The sequence below is a fragment of the Metopolophium dirhodum genome, chromosome 1 (assembly GCF_019925205.1).
Source record: "Metopolophium dirhodum isolate CAU chromosome 1, ASM1992520v1, whole genome shotgun sequence".
In the NCBI taxonomy this organism is placed as follows: Eukaryota; Metazoa; Arthropoda; class Insecta; order Hemiptera; family Aphididae; genus Metopolophium; species Metopolophium dirhodum.
The window spans coordinates 46,136,647-46,150,722 of record NC_083560.1 but is presented as its reverse complement, the minus strand read 5'-3'; the positions used below and the strand labels follow the sequence as shown (position 1 = coordinate 46,150,722).

General features: G+C 33.6%; 1 protein-coding gene across 4 annotated transcripts in view; it reads right to left on the bottom strand.

Moving 5' to 3' along the window:
* LOC132934096 (uncharacterized) overlaps positions 1–13,630 on the bottom strand; it is a 30,132-nt gene extending 16,502 nt beyond the window's left edge. For 3 of the 4 annotated variants that reach the window (XR_009662981.1, XR_009662982.1, XM_061000374.1), the window contains exons 1-12: positions 12,962–13,630; positions 12,499–12,617; positions 12,374–12,428; positions 11,972–12,015; positions 11,829–11,880; positions 11,605–11,736; positions 9,435–9,531; positions 9,134–9,364; positions 8,246–8,307; positions 5,663–5,751; positions 991–1,081; positions 262–350 (exon numbers count right to left, since the gene is read on the bottom strand). Coding sequence is in view for 2 of the 4 variants with exons in the window: in XM_061000374.1 (XP_060856357.1) it covers positions 262–350; positions 991–1,081; positions 5,663–5,751; positions 8,246–8,307; positions 9,134–9,364; positions 9,435–9,531; positions 11,605–11,736; positions 11,829–11,880; positions 11,972–12,015; positions 12,374–12,428; positions 12,499–12,555 (999 nt within the window). In the remaining 2 variants the exon portion in view is untranslated. The remainder of the gene's footprint in view (positions 1–261; positions 351–990; positions 1,082–5,662; positions 5,752–8,245; positions 8,308–9,133; positions 9,365–9,434; positions 9,532–11,604; positions 11,737–11,828; positions 11,881–11,971; positions 12,016–12,373; positions 12,429–12,498; positions 12,618–12,961) is intronic. The other variant, XM_061000375.1, reaches the window with a different exon arrangement.
* Between the last annotated feature and the right edge of the window lie 446 nt (positions 13,631–14,076).

Here is a 14,076-nt window from a genome sequence, read left to right as displayed (position 1 = left end):
TAATTTATTAAGTTTAAAAAAAGTACAAATCTAATTTCAAAAATATTGCAAACTACTCAGAATCTAAAATAAATTGATATTATATAGGTTTATTATATATATAAACATTAAAATGTGTTACTTGAAAAATATTAGTTATAATTATAATTCATACTAATAGTCTAGCACCAAAACATAAGCATTATAATACCTAACCTATACAACATTATCGGCAGGATTTAACATTATTTTCTAAAAATATATTAATCTAAGTAGACTTACTTGTGAACTCAATTGCTTATTAGGATGTAATATTACAGGACAAATACCATGTTCATCCACAACTTCATGGGCTGACAATTTTGGTATACCTTAACATAAAACAAATATAATTAAGTATCAGGCATTTAAATTATAAACTTCACTAATATCAAATAACATATGTATTATTAAGAAAATACATACCTAAATATTTAAAGTGAGGTATAAAGAAATAAATTATTTTTTCTAAACATAATTCAATACTTTAACAAACACAAAACTAAGATTTGTTGACTGATATCTCTGTTTCAAGAGCACAATCAAAAGAGCAGGTCTAGGTTACACTTCAAAAATTGTGAAAGCTCAAATATGCTATATCCAGATATAACATATTATATTAGACATACCAGATTTGAGGTTCAAAAATTTTTAAAATGTGACAAAACGTTTGTGCAGAATATTCATGGATACCAATATCACAATTTTCAAATAGTGGACATAGCACATTTGTGTTTTATGGTATTGAGTCATATAATTTGTAACATTAAAATCTATCTACTATTACATTATTATATAGGTACTTATGCCGAATTGATAACACCTATATGCAGACATTTTAATGAATTATAAGCCTAAATATTTTTTAATGGACCATTCAACATTAGCTCACTATTAATTCTTTTAAAATGTATAGCAATTGTTTATCAACTCCACATTAGTATATTATGTTTTTTTAAGCAGTTAACTAACCTGGTTTCATTGAATTTCCAATAGGTGAGAATTGAGTTAATGGTATATTACTCGGTATATTATGAGACGTTGGATTGCACATTCTATACGCCTAAAAAAAGTAAAACACATCAATTAATACATATTATAATAAACTTAATACTTATGAACATTTGATAAAAATACGATTTCAACGCGTAAAGGCTAAACAAATTAAATATAATAGCTAATAAAATAATTTGAGGACATATAGTATTTTAATCTAAATGAACAGTATCGTACACAAAGTATTTGCCTAGTATAATGACTGGTATACTATGCCTATTCTAATAAATAATATTGAAAATGCATAACTTCAGTTATTTTAGAATTTAAATTTGGGCCCTATTAGAAATAAATCAGTTATTCCATTTCATTCATCTCTTCAAAGTAGTTGTATAAAGTTGATATTATTTGGTGCTAATTATTGTTTATAAAATACTAAATTTTGCGATTGATACAGTTGATTTGCTGTAGAAGTGAACATTTAAATAAAACCTAAAACATGTCTTTGTTTGTGCTAACATAATTTGTTTCCACATAAATGTTGGTTGTAAAGTTACGGAGAAACACAAAAACATTGACTGAAGCTTAAAGGCAAGCAATTAGGTAAAAACGTTTGAATTGCACACTTCTGCATTTTCTTGTCAACAAATACCCACCATGGAACAAATCATTTTGTTTACACAAAAACAGTATTGGGTAGACCAATGGTGACTAAACGAGATGTCTTCTCAATACTTCCTCAATATATCGTAATTCATCACAGCGACAAAGTGTAAAACAATAAAAAATGAACAGTCGAAAAAAAAATTTCAAAAGACAACGATTATTAAATTTCAATGAAAAAGAGAAATTTGTTTTTTTTAAAATGCCACTCGATAGTCAAATGTAAAACTAACGTGTAACATTTTTTTTCAAACAAGTTTGGCCATTAAAATGTAGCACAGAAAAAATATTTAAATGACTGAATCAGCCAACTGTTACCAGAAACTTGAGTACAATAAGTTAGGCACCATGTTGTGTACCTACATCCGTTGCATTCAGCTGAGTACAAAATATGGTGAGACATTGAAACTACAGTGATGCCATTTCGAACGAGTTAATTTTCACGGGATCGCACAACATTTATTTCGCACCGAGGATGCTGCCTTTGGGAATGTGTGTGTCGGTGTTTTTCACAGAACGTTTGTCCCGGGAAAAAATTACAACTAATTATCGGTTAAAACGAATTTTTATTTCAACACCACCGCCGTCGACGGATTTCCCGCGAACCGAATGCACAGCACAAACATTATTACAAACCGTAAAACGCGGAAAACGCGAGCCTGAAGTGGAGCGAACAAGCGTACCAATGTAACTTCAACATTAGTACGGGAAAACGTACTGAAAAACGTACATCAGTCGATCAGTCGTAAGCCGCGAGCGGCGTAAGAGAGAGCGGAGAATATCGAAGCGACATAATTATCATTTTGTTAATACGTAGGTACTACGTATCACGCAGACCGTACGGTCTGCCGCTGCCGTCGTACTTAGGACCTGTCATGGTCAAGACCCGTACGGAGAAAAAACCGTTGCGACATCGAGTCGTAAAGACGTTTACGAGAGGGGGGGAGGGTTCAAAAAACGACAAAACACACTACTATCGAACAATTTTTTTTCGGTACAAGCCCCCGTGGCGGACGGACGGGTGGGCGGGGGGTGTGCTGTTTGAACCGCACAAGGCATTTCTCGGTGGCAATTGGGCGGGCGGGCGGGCGGGCGAGCTACCGAAACGTGACGGCGTCGGGCCGATACTCACGGTGGCTGGCACGTCGACGGCGCTTTTGAGTACGTCTTGCTTGCCGATGTTGGAGAACGGACTGGCCGTCAGTATTAGGTTGCCGTCTTTGATCTGGTCGGCGACGTCACTCATGCTGAACGGGTACGGGCTATCGAGGTCGGGCGGGTCGCCGGTACGACGGTACGATACGACGACGACAACGACAACGACAACGACAACGGCGGCGGCGGCGGCCGCGGGCCTCGGCGTCGGCGGGTACGCGCGGCGACGGTGACGACTGCGGCTGCTGCGGCGGCGGTGGACTGGACCGACTGTGCGCGGCCGCTCGGAAAGCTATCGCAGACCACCGGACGGACTCAAGTCGCACCGGACAACGCAACGGGCGCACAATAATGGGCTGTGTACAACGACGGCACGGTGGCCGGTGGACGACGCGGCTGCGGCGGCGGCGGTGGTGGCGGCGGTGTCGGCGACGACGGACGGCATCGCGCGCGACCGGACGACAACACGTACACCACCGGACGACGTCGACGACGTATTTAGAACGCCCGCGCGACCGATTGCGTCCACTGCAGTTGTCCCGTCAGGCTATAGTCGAGTCCCGACGAGCGTTTTGGCTAGCAGAGCAGCTGCGGCTTAGGCAGACGACGACGATTTCTAGTCCGAACTCTCCGAACTCACGAACCGACGACGCAGCGCTGACCACGAGAACGTATATAATAACGTTAAAATCGTGCGAAGATCACTGCTGTACGCTGTTTCTGTCGATGTTGTGTTATTGCGAACGCTTGTTTGTATGATATTATGTGTTGAACTATGTTGCGTGTGTATGTGTGTGTGTGCGTGTGTGTCTGTTTGTGTATTATGTAAGTATACTTGCGATAAAGCTATACGATAGAAATTTGAATAAATTTCGCGTAACTTGAAAGCGGACCGAGTGGAACGGTCGTTTTGGAGCCGCCGCCGCCGCCGCCGTGTCCGCCGCTCTTGTCGTATTGCCGTCGTCGTGTCGGTTTCGTTGTCGTCGGTTTGATCGTCTCGTCGTCGTCGTCGTCGTCGTCGTAGCAGCAACAGCAGTAGTAGAAGCAGTAGTTGTAGTAGCGGTTGTAGTAGTGTTTAATGACAATATTGGTAATCTTCTTTTTTTCGTTTGCTACTGTTGCGCGCTCGGCCGTTTCGTTTGGAATAAAAAAAATTCGCGCGCGCGTCACATGCACAGACCAGTGGTACGGGCCGAGTAGACAACACACTGGTGGCGCGCACAAGTATTCCGTCGCGGCGCTTGTGCTGGCTGCCGAGTGGTGTCGGGGACCGCCGCCGCCTGCCCGATGGTGCTGCTGGCTGGCAGCTGCTGGATAATCTATCGCACTAGAGGGACGCCGATGCGCGTGCGTGCGAGCGATCGCCCGCCCTGCCCCGCCGCGCGCGGTATCGCGAGTACGTCCCGGACAGGCGGCGGTGGTCGTTGCGGACGTCTGACACGAGAACCGCGGCGGAAACGTAATTATTATCGCGGAAAACGAAATATTTCGGTTTTCCGACCGATCACATATCACCGCTAATGTTATGCGGGTTCACGGGCAGAGTACAATATCCGACGTCAAGCTCATATTTGTGCGTCAAGCCGTTTTCGTTTGTTTGTTGTTTTCGTTCGATTGTTTTTTTTTCCATACGCGTCACTTTTTCTTTTTTTTTTCCTCTTTATTTTTTCTTTTTTAACGACTGTAATTGAACTGTAACCGTTTTCACTGGTCGACGAAACAAAAAACCATGGAGGTAACGGGCGAAGACGCGACCGCCTCCAAATGCGCGTTATCTGCGCTTATCCGATTTTTTATTATTCGTTATCACGACGTCTCGAGGTCCGACCGATTTTCTTTCCCTTTACACGTCGTCACACGTCGATGACACAGTTAGGTATGTAAATTGTATACGTCGTCCGATCGCTCTCTTCCCACACTTGAGCAGGAGCCACCACCGTCCGCCATCGCTGCCGCCGCGTTCTGTTGTCTCGACGGAATGTAAATTTTTTTTAAAAAACAGAAATGGCCCGAGAAAAAGTAAACGCCGTCGAGTGATAGGAGAGGAAGTACTTATGGACGGCCAGACACCAGATTATATCGCACAATTATTACAATGTTATTGATAGACAATAATATTATTTATTATTATGCATGTATTAATTTTACACCAAGTTGTAGGTTCGACTAGATTTGAAACCAGTCGTAACTTGAATGTGCCAAATGACAATAATAATAATCGAGTTGTAGTTCCCACTGACAGAATATTTTTTTATCTTTCATAATTTTACTGATGTGGAGCAAGAGAGCGATTGGTTTTACACTTATTTATTTCAGTATAGACAAGAAATTGAAAATTGTAATATATACAATTTCACAATTGTTATTAAGGAGACGTGATACGGAAACAACACATGCAGGTATCACGTCCTCTTAATAAAACAAAATTTAATAGCACAAAAATGTACATGCAGAAAAATACATAATACTTATATTAAAAATTATCAAAATCAAATTTATAACTTGTTTTACTATTTAATAGATATGAAACTTCTAGATTCAAATAATATTTTTTCAATGCTATTAATTTTTATCTTGCACTAAAAACCGAATACTATTGCATATTATCTATAGTATACAATTTAAATATTTTGTTTATAACTGTCGAAGATGTACACTACAATTATTTGAGAATGTAATATATCAAAAGTATAAAACCAAGTTTTCTAACTGACCACTCAAAATCTAAATTACATTTAATGAGACTCAATAAACGATTTATTGATCACTAAATAGTCTGTCCTCAAAGAAACAAAATAACTATAATTAATAATAATTAGTTAAAACTTACAGATGGTATTGACTCCGGAGCTTCTTGAAATGTTGAATAATGATTTTGGGCTTCATTAGTAAATTGAAATGAAGAAAACATTGGTGTATCTAATCAACAGAAAATACATTAATTATAATCAATATTTTAAAAAATGTCCATATAATATTTAATTTATAAATAAAAATGTCTAGATATATTACAATTAATATGATCCAACACTTGTGTTATCAGTAACAAGTAATAAGCAGTCTAAATACATTATAAATTGTATTAAAATACTTTTAAAAATCTATTTAAGAGGATGTGATGCCCACATGCGTGGTCTCCGTCTTACAAGTACTTAACATAACAAATTTTACTCTCAGCAGAACATGTGTAGATCAGTTAATTTAAAAATTAGAGTGAATTGACCTCTTATAAAATCTAAAGGTAAGATTATTATCTAGACAACCTCATGGGCTTTACAATATATTTTAATTTTAAAGCGAGTTATGTGTATTTTAAGATGTTAAAACAATTAAGTTTTAAAATACTCGATAACTCGTGTTAAAATTAAACTAAAATAAAAATCCTACAAGGTTGCCTGGATAATAATCTTATCTTTAGATTTTATAAGAGGTCAATTCGGTCTAATTTTTAAGCTAATGGAGCTACACGTGTTCTGCTGAGTGTAAAATTTGCTATGTTACGCAATTGTAAGGCGGAGACAACACACGCAGGTATCACATCCTCTTAAGAACAGATACAAATGATTGGCATACATTTAAATACTTTTTAAACACTTTTTTAATTTTACTTATTTAATAATACAAGTAGGTACGAAAATAAATATAGTAACTATAGTAATGACTAATTTAAAATTGTTATGTCACATTTAATTATTGATAGAAGTTTTTACTACTTAATTTTATACTGAAAAATGAAAATAAGTAGAAAAATTGTATATTTTATTCTAAAATACTTGGTTATTAATTAAAACATTTAACTGTTGCTAGTGAAATATAATATGATTCGTAATATTTTAATAATTGTATATAAATTATAAATAATATAATATAATGAAGATCAGAAAACAATCTAAAGTGATCTTTTGAATTTTGAAAATCTTGTAAGTATTAGATTTTCAAATACAAATACTATCAAGAGAGTATTTAAAATAATTTCCATATACTTAATTTAAGAATTATACTATATACTATGTATTTAATTGTATTGTAATTTGAAATACTGTCTTAGAAGTATTTATAGTTGAAAATCAATTTTTTGCCATGTAAATAATTTTCAAAAATCAAAAGAACTTTTCATCCATTTACAAATTGTTTTTAAAAATCAAATTATTAAACATTTTTACATTTTATATTTCATTAACAAACTATTAATTATTTGATTAATATTAAAATATCTTAGAATTAAACTATTATAACAAATTATTATTAGTTTTCTTTTTTCAGTATAAAACTAAATAGGTAGTACAAAGTTTCAATGATTCTTAAATGTGTCATTTTATATTAGTAATTACTAGAGCTCGGACGTTAATGACCAAATTCCATTAAAATATGCATTTAAAAATTTAAAAATATGCTAATATATGCCTTTAAATATATCAAAAATATAAGTATTTTTCAACAAATATATGTAAAAATGAAAAAATATACGCAATAAAGGTGTAAAAAATAATAGTTCAGAATAAATTATGAACACTATTAAATGTATACTAAATATTATATCTATTTTAAACAATAATTACAAAAAATGGGATAGTAGTGATTCAGAATAACTTTTGTTTTAAATGATTTTAAAATAACTTAATTGCAAAATACATAAAAGAAATAAAATACTTTAAATATATAATATTAGGTAATAAAAAGTGTTATGTTTATATAATATTTAAATATTTTAAATGCCACTAAATCTAGAAATTAGCAATATATGCATTTATATGCTCAAAAATGTCAAATATGCAAAAAAAAAGTTTCCCTATTTCTAATAGACTTCAAGAATCAAATTTATATCTTACTCCAGTGTAATTCTGGCTGAGCGAAAAAAATATGCTTAGTCATAAACATCCGAGCTCTAGTAATTACTAATTGCAAATTAAATCTTATCTAGTCGTACAAATAAATCAGTAAAATTAAAAAAGTATTTAAAAATAATTTATAACAAGACTGGTATTTAAATACATTTGCTTAAATACATTACAAGTAGTGTTTGAAATATTTCACAAAAACATTAAAATTCTTTTAACACAATGTTCAATGTTCTAAATTCTAATGTAAGAATTCAGTAGGTATACAATATACATGTATACTATTGTATACCTACTTGTATCATTTAAACATGAATATATTTAAACAATTTGAATACCATTTTAAATGTATAATACCAAAAGTTAGGTATACATTTAGGTTCCATACAATTATGAAGGTGATTTATATAAAACTTATTTAAAAATAAAAACAAAATATATTAAAATACTGAAAAATTTCCTGAAATTTCATTTTTTCAAACACTAATTACAAGACTGCTTATAAATAGTAACATAAAATGTAATTAAGTTACTATGAACAAATCTCTGGAAAAATATATAAAGATAATAGTTACCAGAAGTAGGATGATTAAAAATTTCAGTTTCTTCCCGATTTTCAAAGTGTCTTGGATTTGGCCTGTAATGAATTTAATAATTGTTCTCATAAAATAAACATAAACATTTACATTTTAAAATAATTATATTAAGAGGACGTATCACTGGTATATGTTGTCACCATCTTCAAGTGCGTAACATTGCAAATGTAAGCTCTGCAGATCATGTTTAGCTTTGTTAGTTTAAAAATTAAGAGTGAAAGACATATCACGAAACTTGATGGTAAGAACATTATCTGAGTTTGTATGAGTGTTTTTTTTATGATAGTTCAGTTTTCAAGTGAGTTGAGCATTTTCAATATACGCTTTATTATATACGCAAAACTTACTAAAAAATTGAACTATCGTAAGAAAACTACAAACACGGATAATATTTTTATCAAGTTTCATAATATGTCGTTCACTCTAATTTTTAAACTAATGAAGCTAATTATGATCTGCTGGGTGTAAATTCGCACAAATTGTACAATATACCAAAAACTGTTTTGAGCGGGACAATATTTCTCGCATTATATTTGTTGTAGAACTACCAAATTTTCACAATACTGTGCGACAGCGTTTTTTTTTTTTTTAATAGCACTATCTTATCATTTTTTATAAGTAAATAAAAAAAAACAAAAAGCAAAATAACTTTTATTGTATTATGTTATCTAAAATAAAAGCACGCTGTTGCATAGATAATTTTCTACCCTTTATGTTCAGAAATTTTAGAGCCACTACTAAGTACTAACACAGAAAGATAAAAGTTGTCCCGCGCAAAACAGTTTTTGCTATGTTGTACATTTGTAAGACGGAGACAACACATGCGGGTGTGACATCCTCTTAAACATATGATAATAATACACTTACATTATTTGTGTATCAAGTGTTTTGGGCATATATTTTGCAAAACTGGAGAAATAATGTTGACTGTTAGAATAAGAAACTTGAGGAAAACCATTTTGTTCGTTGTTAGAAGTTGATTTTACTGGTTCACTATTTTTACTGAAATTGAATAATTGTACTGAATTTTCATACATAGTTATGTTTTCGGGTGTAAGTTCGTTAGTTGGTACACTTGGTATACATTTTTTGTTTGCTCTATATAAACAAAATAAATAAAATTGTTTAATTTATAATAATAATTTTAAAAATGAATGAATGCGCATACCCATTATTTCTTATTATTATAGATGGTCTTGTTTCGGGTGTATGTTGAATATAAGGTTCACTGGGTATACTGACTTCATTGTTTTTAGTAATAGTACCTAATAAAAAAATAAGACTTATTAATGTATACAATTTATGAATAATTAATAATCATAATAAGTAATTAATGTATCAAACTATGCAACAATCCGAGAAATTTTAGTGAAATTCAATACAAAAGATATATAATTAACATAATAAATATAATATAGAATATAATGCCTTGTTATAAAACAAAGGACAATTTATTACTAACAAAACCACTACTCAGTCAGAAGAAAAAAAAATTTCTATACAAATATTCTCTATATTTTTCAATCATTATTTATTTCCAATTAAGGATTCATATCAATAGGCATTAGCCTGTGGTTTAAGTTTTGTATTACATTGACTAATGTTTATTTATAAACATTATTTTTTTTTATACTATAGAATTTATACTGAATGTTATGAAAGTTTTAGTTTTGAATATATATTTTATAATTTAAACAGCTAGGTCCTAACTGAGTGCTTTGACTATGGGTTATGGGTATGATACATGTTCAAGTTCGCGCATATAATAAATATAATATCATAAGTAGGTGGCTATAAGTGAATTATGACAAGGAATAAATATTATGATCTATTTTAGACTTAATTAATTTAACTTAATATTATATTGTAATTCCTTGTAGATTCATCCATATTATGTAGATAGTAAATTAATATACAAGTAAGGAAATTGAAAATAATTTTTACTTGAGAAAAAAAACACTAACTGAATACCTAACTAAATTATGAAAAATTTTACACTACTAAATATTACATTCTACTTATTTTGAATCAGATTATATAAAACTATAGTTAACCATAAGAATGTGTAACAACTATATAATAAAATATAAGAGCTAACAATATCATAATTTTACCAATTCTAATCTCTCTGAAGTTGTTTTCCAATATTTTTATCGATATACAAGCTGTGAGCATTTTCAGTTATTATTATTTTACAAGTACACAAAGTGTATATTAATTAAAATAACGTAAAAAACTGATTGAGAGAACACAGATTATCTTCTTACCTAAAAGTTTGATGATAGGTTAATTCACTCTAATATCAAAACTAACAGTACACTATAAAAATTTGAAACTGTTGAACGAAAATTTGCATGTCGTACATGTATAAGAAAAAAATGTAATAGATCCCAACAAATTATAGAATAAATAACAGAATTATGAAAAACGTATGCTACTAAATATTACATTCTACTTATTTTAAATCAGATTACATAAAACCACAGACCAAGATATAATGGACTGAACACTAGCAGCTTATCAGTGGCCACAAATGTATGTGCAAAGTACTGTGCTGTAAAAAATACTTTAACTGTATAGTATTTCAAATACTATTCAAATACTTAAAAAAATTATTTGGGATACTTTTCAAATACTTTTGGTATAACATCTTATATCTATTTTTGGAAAAACCTGGTTTTTTACAAGCCTTCAGGCTTCAGCTAACACAGAAATACAGAATACTAAATAAAAATATTATGCAATTACTGTAGTTGCCAATAACATTTTTCCAACCAAATATTTAGAATAAAAATAAGTGTTCGATAAAAAACCCAAAGTAGGTATTCAATGTAAATAAGTATTTAATACAACAAAAAGTATTTAAAATACCATTGAAAATACTTAAAAATGAAAGTATTTAAAAATTTATTCAATGCTTAAAAAAGTATTTGAATACTTTTACTCAAATACTTTACAGGACTGGCAACAGGTAAAGTGCGAGGGGTCGCAGAGTTTACAACGCCATCTATATAAAACATGGACTAAGATATAAAATGTGAAGCCAAATAAAACCACCAGTAACGCTGAAAACATTGGGTCACCAGTATTCTTATATATGGTGGAACCTTTTGGTGGTCGTCCCCCGTCCCTTGCCAATTGAGAGAACATAGATAATGTTCTTACCTAAAAGTTTAATAATAGGTCAAATTCACTCTAATATCAAAACTAAAAGCACACTATTGAAATTTGAAACTGGTGAACGAAAATTTGCACATGTGTGTAAAACGGAGACAACACATGCTGGTATGACGTCTTCTTAAAATCTAAATTTTTAATATTATATATTTATTATTTACCACAGTTAACAGGAGCATATTTATCAATGCTGCACTCAGAAAAATTAGCACCTTGTGTGTTTTCAGAAATTTGGTCAGTAAGTCTTCTCTTTTCAGTTTCTAAAACATACTCGATGACTTTAACGCAAATTCCTGAAGAAAAAATATTAAATATAAATTCATTAAGATATTATGAATATATGTTGGTAGAATACAAGTAATACAATTGTATACATTGAACATACCATGATTATTGTGAGAGGAGAATTGATGAGGATCCACTGGTTGGAAAAGATACTGTAAATATAAAATGAAATATAATTTAAGTAATTTAATTTTACATATATCTACAACTTGCTATAATTTGAGACAATCACTAGGTACTTACACTAAAAGGACGTATTTGTTTAGTTCTTTTTATGGCACTGATTCCTAAACAAAAAAATTTTTAATATAGGGCAATTAGGGACTTTTTTAAGGATATTATGCACGTTAGGAAAATATTGCAAACCAATTCATACCATATAATATATAACTATATATGTACTTATCTAATAAGACTAAGTTCAAAATGATGAATCACAGAGTAAATTTAAATGTGAATTTGGCACCAGGTACCTTGGACCTTGGAAGTATGAATTCAAAGTCAATAAATAAATTAGGTATAGCAAATTAATTCATACCATAAACAAAATTTAGATAGGTACCTTAAAAGCCAAGCTTAATTAGTGTAAAATGATTTGGTATAAAATGATAGGAATTAATACTTTAGGAGGCGAGTTATACATACTTGGTCTGTTGTTTACTGCAAATAAATCCGAAGCAGTCCTCGATGGAAAATGAATCTATATATTTATTTAATATAAAAAGTTAATTCCATACAACTTGCATTAATTAAAGAACGTTAAAACTTACCTGGTGATTATATTCTTCATTTTGTTTGTTATGATTGTTTATAGACAAATCCATCATTTTGTATTAGTAATCTGGAGTAAATCAAATAATTCTATAAGCCCATCACTTCTTGTCAGATCCTAAAAAAATTACAGTTTTATAAAATTCAATCAACTAAATAGGTACCTACTACAGTATTACATAAATTTATTTTCAATTCAAATAACTTGTTATGCCATTCAGGTTTGATCACAAGTACATGATAGGTATGAATAGGGACACCAAATTTGAACTTCAACATACCCACAGAACTATTTATTTCTGCTTTTATTTTAGTAATTATTAAATATGGGCTTCTGTCAATCGATTACCAGTGTGATATAATAGGTAGGTACATAGTTGTTTTAAAAACATATAAAAAAGGTTATATAAAAAGATACAAATAATTAACACTAGTCCTGATAAATGATGACCTTAAGGTTACCTTTTGAGCATAAGTAGTAGGTATATGCATGCATACGTAGGTATACCCACTGAGTATTTTGGAATTCAGTCTGTACTTGGAGCAGCCGTTCGGTTACGATTGGATGTGCAATGACAACACACAGTTCGGTAGCACACGTCCGTCTGCCGGATGCGTTGGATTCCCGTTAAACCGCTGTATTCGAAAGAAAACAAACTAGCACCGTTCGATCGACAATAGTGCGGATGAATGAAAAAAGGTAATAAATGTCTTTGAGCGGAGCGAGAAGAGTGAGCAAAAAGTTGAGCTGTCCGAGTACGTTACACGAAGCACGAAGAGTCACATCATATTACGCGGACCCGGTGAGATCGCATGGCGGATGGCAGAGACGACGACGACGACCAAGACGAACGCGATGGCGATTCCCGCGGCGAACGTGACGATTCCGACCGTGGACGTCTCTCGTTGGGTCTGACGGCTTTGAACGCGTCTGGCCATCGCGAGACGGAACGACGACGGTGAGGGGCAATCGGATGTACACTCGTCGAGGGGTTTAAATTTTTTCCCGTGGGACCCGAGTAAAACGGACACGAGCGGAAACGCAAATCAGCGGACGGACAAGAATCAGTGGCGGACGGACGAGCGGACTGACTGCAGTGAGTACCGGCTTGAAACTGATGACCGCCAACCGACCGCATGTTTTTCGAAACGACGTTTGGCGCTGTTGCACGGCCGGCGGCGGCGGCGGCGGCGGCGGCGGTGACATACGAACACCATTCGCCGGCGAGCCCAAACAATGAACACCGGACGGCCACGTTATGGCGGGGGCAGATTTTTTCGCGTTGTCGCCTCCTCCGCCACCGCCGCCGCCGCCCCCACTCGCGCACGGCGGCCGTATTTTGCGGGAACAAGATATCGGTTTATCGGTCCGAAAAACGCATCCCACGTGCTGTGCGATCCACCCCGGTCGGGTACTCACCGTCGTCGCGCACTGATCGGTCGGCCATTCCCGCGATCCGTTGACAGTGGGGTCGCGAAACATGCTCGAATTCGCGTGGCCGGGCGGCGAGATTCGGGTGTCGTCCGGTCATCGGGCGATCCGCGGCGGCAAAGTGACTGACATCGGCCGAGGACGT